General features: G+C 35.4%; 1 protein-coding gene across 4 annotated transcripts in view; it reads right to left on the bottom strand.

Annotated features, from left to right (window-relative positions):
- Nucleotides 1-210: 210 nt before the first annotated feature.
- mettl8 (methyltransferase 8, methylcytidine) overlaps nt 211-14177 on the bottom strand; it is a 41142-nt gene continuing 27175 nt past the window's right edge. For 3 of the 4 annotated variants that reach the window (XM_052026910.1, XM_052026916.1, XM_052026922.1), the window contains exons 8-10: nt 7752-7858; nt 5042-5107; nt 211-2767 (exon numbers count right to left, since the gene is read on the bottom strand). In XM_052026910.1, coding sequence (XP_051882870.1) covers nt 2613-2767; nt 5042-5107; nt 7752-7858 — 328 coding nt within the window. In that variant the 3' untranslated portion in view covers nt 211-2612. The remainder of the gene's footprint in view (nt 2768-5041; nt 5108-7751; nt 7859-14177) is intronic. The other variant, XM_052026928.1, reaches the window with a different exon arrangement.

Here is a 14177-nt window from a genome sequence, read left to right as displayed (position 1 = left end):
TCAGTGAAAATCCCTGAATCAAAAAGGCATTTCCTATCTGTTTCAAATACCTAAACCCTGATTTGTTCCAGAGCTCAAGAATCTGGGTCAAAAAAATTTAAATACATCAATGCAAGTACATGAAATAATAATATATTATTTTATTAAAAATTATTCTTAAATCAAGGTAATAAAACATACAATACTGTACTCTTTCAGGTTACTCACCAAGTGAAACGTACAAGATCCTGGGGGGAGTTGGCAGGGTGGTCATATCCTCTCGTTTGAGAGGGGTGACAGTGTCAAAATAAGGGTCTGTCCATTTAAGGCAAAGATAAGGTGAGGTTTTTTCTCTCAGAGGGTCACAAGTCTTTGGAACTGTTCCTCAAGGACTGATAGAAGCAGAATCTTCTTTGAGGCAGATTCTTGATAAACAATGGGGTGAAAGATTATTACTGCCACTAGACAGGACTCCAGAGCAGATGTAGCAATCAGTTCAGTGTTATTGGAATGACGGAGCAAGTTTAAAGGGTTCATTGGTCTAATTGTGGGATATTTAATTAAACCTGTTTTCTTTTACAGAAGAAATTTGCAGTGGCTTTGCATGTCAGGGTGGCAGTCGGGGAGGGCCAGTGTTGCCATTGATGTTTGATTAATGGTGGCATTGGTGAATCTAAGTGTAGGAGTTTGTGACATTGAAGACAAGGCTTCTTCCTGTGGCTGATGATAAAGGTTTAAACAACACATTAATGGACACTGAGACAGTCTTCCTTCATCTTATAGTAAAGTATACTATTTCCCATCATGCAGCTACATGTAATGTTGAACTTTTGTTACAATTGTATGTGGGGGAGGGGGGGGGGTTGGTTAGGCCACACCTGGAGTACTGGGCACAGTTTTGATCTGCTTATCTAAGATATAGCAGCACTAGAGGTAGTCCAAAAGGGATTCACCAGGATTGCCTTATCAATAGAGGTTAAACAGGTTATTCTTTGGAGTTTAGAATGAGGTGTGATCTTGTTGAAACATACACGATGCTCATGGGAAAGGACAGGGCAGATGTTGAAATGTTTTCACTAGTGGAAGAAACTCTAATGGAGTGACATAGTTTCAAGATAAGGGGCTGGTCATTTAAAAAAGAGGTACATAGAAATTTTTTCTTGCAGAATGTGGTGAATCATTGGAATTCTCTGCCCTAGAGAGTTGTGGAGACTAGTTCATTAGAAGTATTGAAAGTGGAGGTAAATAAATTTTTGAAATATCAAGGGATTAATGGTTCTGCATATCTGCCACAGAGGAGCAGTTGAAGCCAGCATAGATCAGTGATGATCACATTGAATAGCAAGCCACCTGGGCCTCCCAAGCCTGACTCCTCTACTCTTGTGTGTTCCTGTGAACTATATTGGGATTGTTGCCTCTGAAGACTGCTATCTCTTTCTCATTGTGGCAGAATCCCTCCAAAAACCTTTTCACAATGAGTTATTTTGGTGGTGATGCTCCATCAGTGACTTCTTGCTGCTCAACAAATCTTGTGAACTCTTTGCAATTTGCCAGCCTGACAAAATCTTCTTGTAGATCTTTAAAGTCTGCAGGCCCACAGGAATTGTGCACACACCCTGGCCATAATTTCCTCCATTCAGCATTCACTATTGCATGAGTTATATAGTCCCAAGAGGCACTGATGCCGCCTATGGCTATTTTGAGGATTGTGAATCTCTGTCTTCTTTCAGTTCCAGAATGGTGGATATGTCACTGCTGTTCAACTCCAAAATGATATGCCTCATTTCATGCTGGATTAGAGGGTTCATAAAATAATACCTGAGTGATCTAGTTAAAACACAGCCATAGGATAAGAATACTGAAGTTTATTCAACCTCGTAGGAAGTTTGGAGGCAATTCTCCATAGAAAGAGTGCTTAGTAGTTGATAGGGTGTTAAGACAAAATTTTGCATCATTCAAGAAGATGTTAGATGCCATTAAGCTGCAAAACCTGTACTCTAAGAAAGGGCAAACAAAGGCATTACTAGGGCTTTGCTTTGTGAGGAAAGTTACCAGCTTTTTATTTTGATAATTAATTACTTTAACACGGTGGAGAGACAATTGTTTCAAAACTATTGCTTTCATTGAATGAAGCAGAATGCTTGAAAAAAATAGAATGGATGTGCAACTGGTTTTACAAAGCCCAGGACATATCGGAGGAAATAACGGTAGATTAATCTGTGTTTAGATTTTTGTGCTTAAATGGCGTAGTTTGAAAACAGTTCCTGGAGGCAACTTTCACCAGGTCTACCATGGTAAACTGTTTGGATACTGATATGCAATTCTTTATGGTAAAGCTGTTCTCTTGTCATAAATTATGAGAGTACTTAAAGTACTTAAATATAACACTTTCCCTGTTTTAATCCCATTACAGGAGTTTTAAAAATGCAGCACGTTCATGCATTTTTCCAATACAACAGTGAAACAGAACTACACAACATGAAGTCAGGCATATCAAATAGAAACTTCTGTATCACCTATCATACCAAAGGTGGAACATAATGGTCAAACTGCACAGTAAAGAGACAAAGAAACTAACATATAGTGAAACAGGAGAAATATTATTTTTAGGAAATCTAAAACTATCTTCAACCTTAATTTAAATCGTTTGTGAAGGGTTTTTGGTATTTGCATTGCACCCAGACACGATGCATTGCAATTTTCTTTTTGCGGTTAACTTGGAGTCGTCGATCCATTAGATTTTGAACTTCTTTCAAACCTGCTGAGATGAATATATGTGCAATTTCTTCTGTAAAAGAAAACAGGTTTAATAAAAACTGATTTTAATAATAATTAGCACTCTGGGCTAAAATTAATTTTTGGTGTCCACACATAGAATTGTGAACTGGCCAACAAATTACTATGAATGAGAACAGAAAAGAAACTCACATTGAAATCTGATTTTCCACATCATTACCAAAGGTTAATAAAAAATTTTAATTCACAGTTTGTATATTGACATTGTTCCTTCCCTTCCTAACACAGTAAAGCGGCTCTTCAAGTATCACTTAAAAAAGCATCAAGAATCAAATTCAAAATCATCTTGGTCTAAATAAACAATAGAAGGAATGCAAAGGTCTTCAGTAGGCATACTAACAGTATAAGGGTTGTCAGGGGAATGGTAATTTGATAACAGACCACAGGAGACTTTGGTAAAGGCAGAAACAATAGCTAAGGCAGTAAATGGGTTCTCTACTTAACAATGAAAAGGACTTTGCCAATATCTAGACTAAATAAAGTTTGCCAGGACAATGGGTAAGATAAAAATAGTTAACTTTGGTACTAAAAAGGGTGGCAGTAAGTGGACAAGAATCAGTGTCTGGGTACATCTGAGATTGCTGGGCAAAAGTTGTGGAGAGACTGGCCACAGTCTTCCAATTTTGCTTAGATACTGGGGCAAGATACTGTAGAACTATAAATTTGCATCCTTGTTGAAAAAGATTATAAGCCCAAACAGTTCAATGAGTGGTGGGGATGCTTTAAAAAACAACTAACTGAGAGAAAATTAACACCCACTAGGAAATGGCTAGTCCAGTAAAGAAGAGTCAACAGGCAGTTGTTAAGGGCAAATTGTGTTCAATTAATTTGATTCTCTTTTTGATTTGGTAACAGAGTGTGGATGAGTGCAGTACAGTTATTTTTTATATCGACTTTATAAAGACACCTCACAAAATGCCACATTGAAAATTGAAGCTCAAGGAAAAGTAGGGGCAATCTCGTCATGGATACAAATTTGGCTTAAATGATAAAGAGAGTTGAGATGAATTACATTTTTGGACTAGATGTCAAAATACAGTGCGACTGGGTTTAGTAGTAGAACTGGTACTGTTTTGGTTTATATTACTGATTTGTACGTTCAGGATATAATTTCAAAATGGATACATGAAGGTCAAAGTATGAAAGTATGAGGGCTAGGGTTTTGATAGGATTTTGACAGGAAGAATGAGGAAACACAGTAAATTCCAAATGGTATAATTTTAAAGAAGGCGCAAGACAGTCCTGGGATGTCTGTGAACAAAACCTTGAAGATAGCAAAGGATTAACTAAAGCAACTGCGATCCTGGATTTTATAGACAGATACATAGAACAGACTGTGAAATGTGAACAACCCAGTGAAGTTGCTTCACAAAGTCTGTGTCAGATTAGACATGCTGCAGAACCTGAGATGCCAACAAACTTCAATGTCCATTGCAAAGCAAAAATTAAGATTATAAGAAGTTAATTTTTATTAATTATTCTGCTTCTCTTTAATGTCTTTCATTATTTATGTGCCTTAAGTTAATTTCTAACAATTTATTTATTTATATTTTAATGGTTTTGCACAGCTCTGAAAGTCAGAGATATTTAAGAACAACTAAAATCAGCAACAGGTTTTTATAGCCTGAAAGCGCACCGCCCAGTTTATCTTTGACAGTGGTCAAAGTAGTTAGGAGCTTGTTGGAGTGGGGCCTTTTCATCACGCTGCTCAAAGTCTGGCTGGCACTTGGACCATGCTGCTAGACTCTGTTTTGCAGTAGGCCAGTATGTCCAAGACTCTGTAGCTGGACTGAGTAAATTCTGGCATAGGTATATCGCGGATAGCAACTCCAGGTCAGTACAATCTGGCCCATCAGCTTTGCTCTGTTAGTCATGATATTAACAAAGTATTCTATTTTTAGTTAACTTTTCCCGTGAATGAGTTTGAACATTTCAATCAGTCGCATCTAGAGAAATAGAACATACAGCCCCTGCACTATCAAGTTAAAATGATATCTGCTCTTGTTAGGTTTTTCCAAAATAATCTCACTTTCATTATCAAACAATATACTTGTGATAAAGCAGAATATTTAACAAATGTATACTTGTTCAGCAGGCAAGGAAGGTGTTAATTCATTTGTGACCTTTACATAAATAAAGACATCCACAAATTTCACACACTTATTTGTGATTTTGCAGCTATCTTTATTTATGAAATAATTTTTGAATTACATTATGATGATGTATGAAAATGTTATGATTTAAAGATGTCTGCTGACATTCATACCTTTAGTAAAGAAGTAAACACGAGTACCATCTCCTCGCACATAAAAGTTTCCAAACAAACAGCGACCTAATAAAAAAGAAATTAATTATTTACAGGTTTGAAATTAAACTGAAAATATTTTGGATAGCATTTGTTTAATGTATATATTCTGATAAGTAAATAGCATATTTAATATGAAATATTTTGAATAAGGTTTTTTTTCTTGTCAGTATTCATTTGTGATCAAAGATTCCTATCATGTAAAATAGGGCTAAGTAGACGCAAAGTAAAATTTATATCAACAAGGATTCTTTATAATATAATTAGATGGACTAATCTGATGGCACAGTTAAAATTCCAACACTTGTACATAAATCAAGGAGGCAATCAGAGTCATGGAGTCTTAGAGCATGGAAACAGGCCCTTCGGCCCAACTCATCCTTGCCAACTGTGTTGCCCAGCAAGCTAGTCCCATCTGCTGGTTTTTGGTCCATAGCTATCTAAACCTCTCCTATCCATGTACTTACCTAGATGGCTTTTAAACTTTGCTAATGTGCCTGCCTCAACCACTATTTCTGGCAGCTCATTCCAAATACACACCACCCTTTGCGTGACTAAGCTGCCCCTGATGTCCCTTTTAAATTTCTCGCTTCTAATCTTAATCAGATCTTAAATTTGTGAAAAATTAGAATTCTTTGAGTTCCCAGAACAATTAATCACAGACTTTACAAAAAGAGGGAAAAGGAACCAGCCACTAAACCTCTCAATCACTCTCCAGCAAGCTCCAAAACTGTATTCAGCTTGTTTTATTCGTTCTCAGGATAAGGCAGCAAAAGGCAGAGTCAGCATCTACTACCAGTTCTTACTTTCCCCTGAATTGAATCATAGAGGGTTTGCAGCACTGAAGGAGACTATTTGCCCCATCATGTCTGCACCAGCTTTCTACCAATGGCTTGCAAGGCTACTTCAGAAGGCAGTTAAGAGTCAACACATTGCTGTGAGACTGCAGTCACATGTAGGCCAGACAGCAGATTTCCTTCCTAAAAGTACACATTGAATGACTGGATTACCATAACTAGCTCAATTACTGAATTACAGAATTGATTTAACAGCCTTAAGTTAAATTCCCATCTTCTAAAGTGGGATTTCAATAAGTTTCTGAAATATAGTCTAATAACTTAATCACTATTCTGCCACACCCTGGTCATCATCCTTTAATACAGAAAACAATTTTCCTGGTCAATAATTATAACTCATATAGAATGATAATTCCACATGAAAAAAGCTGGAAATGAAGAAAGAAGAAATAGTGGGAGTATTTCCCAGATTACAAACTATTGTGGCGTAAGAAGAGGGTTTTACGTACAATACCTGAGGCAAGCAGTGGTAGCTAAGTTACTAATTGCTAATTTACTTAGAAGATCATTGACATCTGCTCTAGCTACATTAGAAAACTATGTCCAAAGAAACACCACAAATTTTCTTTGAAAAGAATGGAGGACTTACCTTGTAATGTGTGAAAATGGAGGACAAAAACTGAAGACGATTGAAACTCCAAATGTGTGTACATAATTCTTAGGACAAAGCACAACATTGCTAAAAGACATATTGGTAAAATGAACCCCTCCAAAGCTTCCTAAACAATGTGAAAGGTGACATGCATTACTGACTTCTTTGGTACTCGAGAAAGTTTTGTAATTCATGGGTGCTGGACACTCTGGTGTTCAAAATGGATATTTAACAAAATAATTAATTTTATTGAAGTCTGCTAAGTGGTATAAAGAGATTTATTGTTTTTTAAAAAGAGAATGTGGGCAAATTCAGAAGCTAGGTCAATAGTTTTTGTCATCAAAAATCATTTGGATATGAACAGCCATTGATTGGAAGCTAAATTCTGAGGCCTTGTGTTGAAAGGAATTCATTCTTTTATGCTGGTTGAAAATTAGCTATAAAAATAAAATTATATGATCACGATTAAATCATAGGAATCACATTCAGAGTTGCATTATGATGATAAGATGAAATGCTAAACTTGCTTTTTCCAATCATAGATGCAAATGTTCCCTATGCAATCCCTGTACCCGTCATGAAAATGTTCTATATTTTGCAGTTAAGGCATCTTCTGGAAAGGACTTTTCTCTGTAATTCTAGTTTTTCTTTAAAAAAGCACCAGACATATTGTTTCATTTACATGCTGTATAGTTATTAGGTTGTGAAAATGATAAAATTATCATGAGGTAGTGGAGAACAACTCTGTAATTATTAAAATCGACAGTTGGCAAGACCATAGAATCCCAGGCACTGAGGGATAAATAACTTTTATCATTTATATTCGGTCTGTGTGAATAGAAAATGGATGAGTATGCTCATATATGGTCTAAGGCAAGCAATAACAGAATTTGTTGAAGATTGTTACTGTTTCTGATTAGAAAGAAATCATTTCAGATTTTAGTAATGACCAGTAAATAAAGTGTTTTGAATCACTTTACAGAATATTTGTTGTTGACCTTTGCCTTGAACTCCTAGTGGAACCTAAGCACCAAATCCTTCACTGAATGAAAATTGTGACCCTTATTCACAATCATCATTATATAATGTTCCGGGATGATTGCCATGGGAGTTGTATACAACCTGCGTCACTACTTGGGAAAGATATGACCACCTAAAATGAGGCACCATCAATATCAAATTTGTGAAAACATATTTCAGACAAAAACTTTCAAGAGATTACCTTTCTTCAGTCTAAGTTGAGACAAATCATATCTACCATAATCTCGAAATAGTATCATTCCTCCAGGTTTGAGTAGCTTGCTCAATCTATTTATTACCATCTGCATCCTGGAGACAAAGAAATCAGTCTATTAAGCAAGCACAAATTGAGCAATTAATAATTTAATTTAAATTGATTTGCATTTAAAATATTAGTACTTGTGTGCCATATAAATAATGCAATTGTTTTGAAAAATATAGTGCCTAAATAAAATTGCTAAAATCAGAATCTGCGGTTTCTTTTGTTGGTGGAATTTGGGGAAGTACCACTTTGCTCTTTTTCAGGATGCTGGAGTTATTTTACTTTACTTCTGCTTTGTGGACCAAAGAACTAAAACAGTCCACTCTTTAAGGATCCTTATTCCTGTATCCATAAGTAATTATATAAGCTTATTGACAAAAAAACAAAATAATGCAATGCAGGAAATTCACTGTAGAACTATAATACAATTTTTCTTCATGAACGTTGCTTCAACTGAAATATCAAACAAAAACAGAAAATGTTGTAAATACTCAGGTCAGCCAAGTTATACATGGTTGTCTGCACTCGATCTACTCAGACACAAATAACAATACAATTGTAAAAGCAGTGGTCTTTCACTTTCTTAATGCAGTTTCAGTCCATTGAATGGAAGGATTGAGGGAGTTAGTATCATGAATGTAAAAGTAGAAATAATAACACATTTTAGAAACACAGAAAGGGGTGTAAAGGTCTCAGGTGAATGAAGGTATGTTCTTTATAATCCAGTGAAATAGAAAGAGGAGCGGGGATGACTTGCAGTACTAATAGGTGGGATGAGGTATTTTGAGTTATGGTCAAAGAAATTTCAAGTGTTCCACCAAGTGGCACATGTTTTACTTTGGATCAGATAACGAAGCCAGTGGAAAATCGACTACACCCACCACTGACCTACGTGGTAGAGATGTACTTCTCCCTTCCAACAAATCCTGCCCACTAAAGAGCTGGATAAAAAAAAGCTCTGACCACCAGCAAAACCATGGCCCCAGGCTTAACCTACTTCAAAATCTGTCAAGCATTTTAATATTTCTGAATTGCCTATTATGTTCATTTACATTCAAACACTATTTAAAATCAATGAAACAATTGGAAGAGAGTGTGGGTGATAGATAAATTGGGTGGAGTAGGGGAAAGAAACATGGTAATGGGGTGCTGGGCTGTAGGAGGAACTGGATAGAGCAAGAGGAGAGAGAAAAGGGACAGGGGGGAGCAGTTTACTTGAAATTGGAGAATTCAATGTTCATGCTATCGGACTGTAGACTACCCAGGCAGAATATGAGGTGCTGTTCCTCTAGTTTGTGTTCAGACTCACCCTGGTAGTGGAAGGGGCCGAGCACAAACAGGTCGGTGTGGGAATGGGAAGGGGAATTAAAACGGCTAGCAACCTCCTCTTCCCACTGGGTCCATCTGCCATCCCACCTCCCTTATTTGATTCCATGCTCCACCTTCTTTTCCTATCAGATTCCATCCTCTGGAGCTCTTTTTTTCCTCCACCTATAACCTCCCAGGCTCTGCCTATCACCCCTCCTCACCTGCATCCACCTATCGCTTGCCAGCTCTTGCTTCACCCCTTCCCCTCACCTCCCTATATTGGCTATATCCCCTTTCAGTCCAGGTGAAGGGTTAACTGTCTATTTCCCTCCACAGTTGCTGCCTGACACGCTGAGTTCCTCCAGCATTTTGTTTGCTCCCTCATATTCCAGCATCTACAGTGTCTTGTGTCTCTTTATCACAACAATGGCCTGATGGTGAACATTTTAAAAAATTGGAAAAGCTTTTTAGAAATTAGGGTACCGAAAATGAATCAATGTTCAAATCGTTAATATAAACTATTTGCATTTTAAATTATATTTAATGTATAGAATATCTTAAGGCAGCTCACAGGAACATTATCGAAGGTTATTTTACACCAAGCTAAGGTGATAATCGGGCTATAAGGTGATAAACCATAAGTTTTGTCAAAGAGACAGGTTGTAAAGAAAATCCTTAAGAAGAAAAGAAGGTGGAGAGACTGAGAGGCTAGGGACTAAAACTTATGGCCTTCGCAGATGAAGGCATGGTCACCAACAGTATAGCAATTAAACTCAGGAATGGTCAAGAGGCAGAATTGGGGTGGGAGGAGGTTGCAAGGCTTTGGGAATTAAAGAGATAGGGAGAAGTAAAATGTATGGAGGGATCTGAAAACAAGGATAAGCATTTTAAAATTAAGGTATTGCTTCACTGAAAACAATGTATGTCAACACGTGCTTGGCTGAAAGGTGAATGGGATTTAACTAATAAGATGGATCTTCATTTTTTTCCAGAATGGAGAAGGGCAGGAAAATCAATTGTTCTTCTTTTGCAAACTAAATAGCCTACATTCATTCATGTAAGTTATGTAAATAAACTCAATGATCACTGAAGCTATATAACCTTCGTAAATTTCCAGCCCGCTCTCCATGAAGAGAGACATCAATGTGCAAGATTTCAGCAGCTGATGTAATGGAAGAATCTCTCAGTTGTGATCTTAAGTTATTTTATCTTTTATCATTTGAGAAAAAAATTGGCTTTCAAATACAGAGGATATAAAGTTCATTTACAGGACATGGAATGCTGAATTTGTAAGAAGTACAAAAATCTAGATTCTTTGTGGGGTCATAAACTGAGTACCACTGCATAACATTATAACAGAAATTATGAACAAAAATGATGAGCAGGAATAGACTGTCAAGCCATTAAGCAAATCTCATAATGATTTGATACATCCTAGTTTTGCCTAACTTTAGATTATATTATTGGGCAATCAATATTAGATATTTAATTTTTTGGATACAAGATTCAGATGTAATTCAACACCCCAAATGGGTACACCTTGAGTCCCAATCGGTACTTGAATTTTCATTAGTCTCTATTTTAGGAGCTCCACTCCCTTTTGCACTTACCAAATTAAGTAAACATATGATTAACCCAATTGTTAAACATACAATACGAATATGGTTTCAATTTCGTAAATTTTTTGGATTGAATAAATTTAATCTATCAAGTCCCATTCAATCTAATTTTTTCTTTCATCCATCCAGAGTTGACTCAGCTTTTTCCATATGGAAAAGGAAGGGAATAGTATGTTTTCGTGATGTATTCATTGATAACTGTTTTTCATCTTTTGAACAATTGTCTAACAAATACAATTTGCCTAGATCACACTTTTTTTGATATTTGTAAATTAGAAATTTTTTAAAAGCTACTATACCCTCTTTTGCCACACCTTACAAAACTGAAATTACGGAAAAAAATTTTTGGCTTTATTCCTTGTCAGAAGGGCTTGATAGCAACAATTTATGATTTAATTATGAAAATTCGTTCAGAACCATTGGACAAAATTAAGAATGAATGGGAAAGTGAACTCCAGACATCTATACCTACAGAGACTTGGAAGAAAATTCTTCATTTAGTTAATACATCTTCAATGTGTGCCAGACATTCTTTGATACAGTTTAAGGTAGTTCACAGGACCCATATGTCAAAAGATAAGCTAGCTCGTTTTTATCAACATATAAATCCTATATGTGACAGATGTAAATCGAATGTGGCTTCTTTGACAAATATGTTTTGGTCCTGTCCTCTTTTGGAAAAATATTGGAAAGATATTTTTAACATTATTTCAAATGTATTGAAGATTAATTTACAACTTCATCCTATCACTGCAATTTTTGGTTTACCAAGGATAGAATCTGGCCATTTATCTGCCTCCGCTAACTGTATGATTGCTTTTGTTACATTAATGGCCAAACGATCCATTTTGCTTAAATGGAAGGATCCAATATCCCCTACTACTTTCCAATGGTTCTCCCAAACTATATCATGTTTAAACTTAGAAAAAATTAGGAGTGGTACTGTTGATCCTTCGCTTAAATTTGAGGAAGTTTGGAGTCCATTTATTCAATATTTTCACATGATATAGATCCCCTTATAATAACCTTTCAGTTTAGAGGAACGGAGTTGATGACATAATATTGCTCTGTTTCTATTGAGAAATTTTAGTCCAGTTTTTTTTTATTTTTTTTTCTTTAGCTTAGTTTGGTTTGATATATTGTTTATAATTTTTCTTATTGTTCTGGGTTTTTTTTCTTTTTTTATATTTTACAATAAATCTTTTTCTTCTATATTATATTCATTCACTAACAGGTTATCGGATCTACAGTTTTTTTTATACTCTATTGTTCATGATTGTTCTCTTGATCTCTTTGTATTACATGTATAAACATTGATATATTAATCTGTATTAATTTGAAAACTAAAAAAAAGATAGAAAAAGAAAGAAAAAAAGATACATCCTAGTCCTTGATAATCCTGTAATCTCCAGGAAAAGGAAGGAAATTTCAGATGACTGAAACTAGTTCAGAGTACTATAATTAATGATTATTAAGACAGACCTACTTCTCTGCTGAAGCTTTGTAGTGCCAGAAGCTTGTTCCATAGGTTATTATCTAATCTGGCTCAATTCTTGTGTGATTTATATGCATGACTCTGGTCTTCTCCAGTTTATAAAACTGAAATAATTTGTCAGTAGGAATACAACTAGCTCTTGAAGTGAATCACAGACCCCCATCAAATCTCCTTGAAGTTTATGCATCTTTCAAGTGAAGGGACCCTGTCCTTTACAATTATCAGAGTAACCAATATTATTTAATATGTACTATAGTCCTCCATTGAATCTTTAAGTTGATATATCATCCATCTTATGATGGGGTCAAAACTGGATGTCCATTATAAAGGTTATCTAAAAAATGCACGAAGAAAAAATGGTACTCTTTTAAATTAAATAACCCTGTTAATATAATTTACTACTATGTTTGGCTAAAGCTTTTTCAAATACAAAAGTAATAGCACTGTAGTAACTATCATGCTATTTACACAGCACCTTGCTAATAAAGCAGGTACTGTATGTTATATTACAGGCTTGTTCAAGTTTTTTTTAAACCTCAAAGGAATAAATGGACAATTAATAAAAATGGAGTAACTGTTAATTGGAAGCAGAATAACCAGAATTTCATGGTAAGAATGTCTTAATGGGTAATGATCAATGGAATTGAAACCCCAATGTTTGGAAGTGCAGCAAATTAATCAACAAGCCTGTCCATCTCGTAGCTAAATAGTTAACTTCTTGTGCACTCTAACCATCTATTACTTTTTGGAGAGACACTAAAAAAAAGGGCAGCCAAAAGCAGTGCCAATAACAACTCTACAAAGCATCGTGCAGAGACACACTGAGAATGACTTAAGATGGTGATTAACAAGACAGATGGCTTGGGGATGCATATAGCAGGCAAGACAGGGCTGAAGTATCTACACTACAGGAATAAAATGGTGGCTTAATGCGTGTGCAATAGTTAAACAAATACAATATAAATCCAACTTTATAGTATTTGCTTTGTGAGAGTCAAGCTGAAGGTTTTTCTTTGCTCAAAATTTTGTTTTGATTAATTAAAAATACATTGCACTTTATACCAATTATTGTTATTACTGGTTTATTTCCAAACGCTGTATTATTTTAATATAGTTTCATTTACGTGTGAAGATCATAGATGTATCCTGCATGATAATGTATTAAAAATCATGATCAATATATAATGCACCCAATTTGCAAGAATCTATAGATAAGTGTCATCAAAAATCTCAGTGAGATTGAGTAAGACTTACTGTTGAAGCAAAATAGCTACAAAACAGTTCACCTTGACAACTTCACCATTATCAGATTGAAAAATTATTAATGAAGGGTCATACCTATTGTTTGCTTCCCTTTTCACATGAAGGTGAAAAAAAAGGCAAACCAGTAACTTTAGGTGAATAAACTGGAGAAAATGAACATGAATATTAAGACTGTCATTTTGTTGCTGATTTACATTTATAACTCAAAAGGAGCCTATGGCAAACAAAGAGTTTTTTTAAATCTATGGCAGAAGATACTGTGGGTGTGCCAGCTGCTTTCTTAAAGCTTTTTACTGCCTGCCCTTTGCTACCAATATTACTGACTTTTCCACAGTGGCCAAATAAAAGCAATCTTTCAAATGAAAGAGACAAGCCTGTGGCCAGGATCCAATCACGTGATCCAACCATGAACAAAAAAAAATCACTGAATAATTTGAAAACCTACAGCATCTTCATATAGCACAATCAAAGCCTGGAAGTGAATGCTGTATAAATTTAATGTCATGAATAATGTTTATTTTAGATTGATTACCAAGGTTTTCAATTTTAAAAACCATTTCCTCGCATCTTTAATTTACCTTTGTGATCTTATTGGTTTTATTATATTGATAACATTATTTATTATACTCATGTATGTTTGGTAATACATATTGCAGTTTTGCAAAAGATGGACATATAGTA

This window comes from Pristis pectinata, chromosome 1, assembly GCF_009764475.1.
Source record: "Pristis pectinata isolate sPriPec2 chromosome 1, sPriPec2.1.pri, whole genome shotgun sequence".
Lineage (NCBI taxonomy): Eukaryota > Metazoa > Chordata > Chondrichthyes > Rhinopristiformes > Pristidae > Pristis > Pristis pectinata.
Note: the sequence above shows the minus strand (reverse complement) of the source record. Positions and strands in the feature narration are given on the sequence as shown.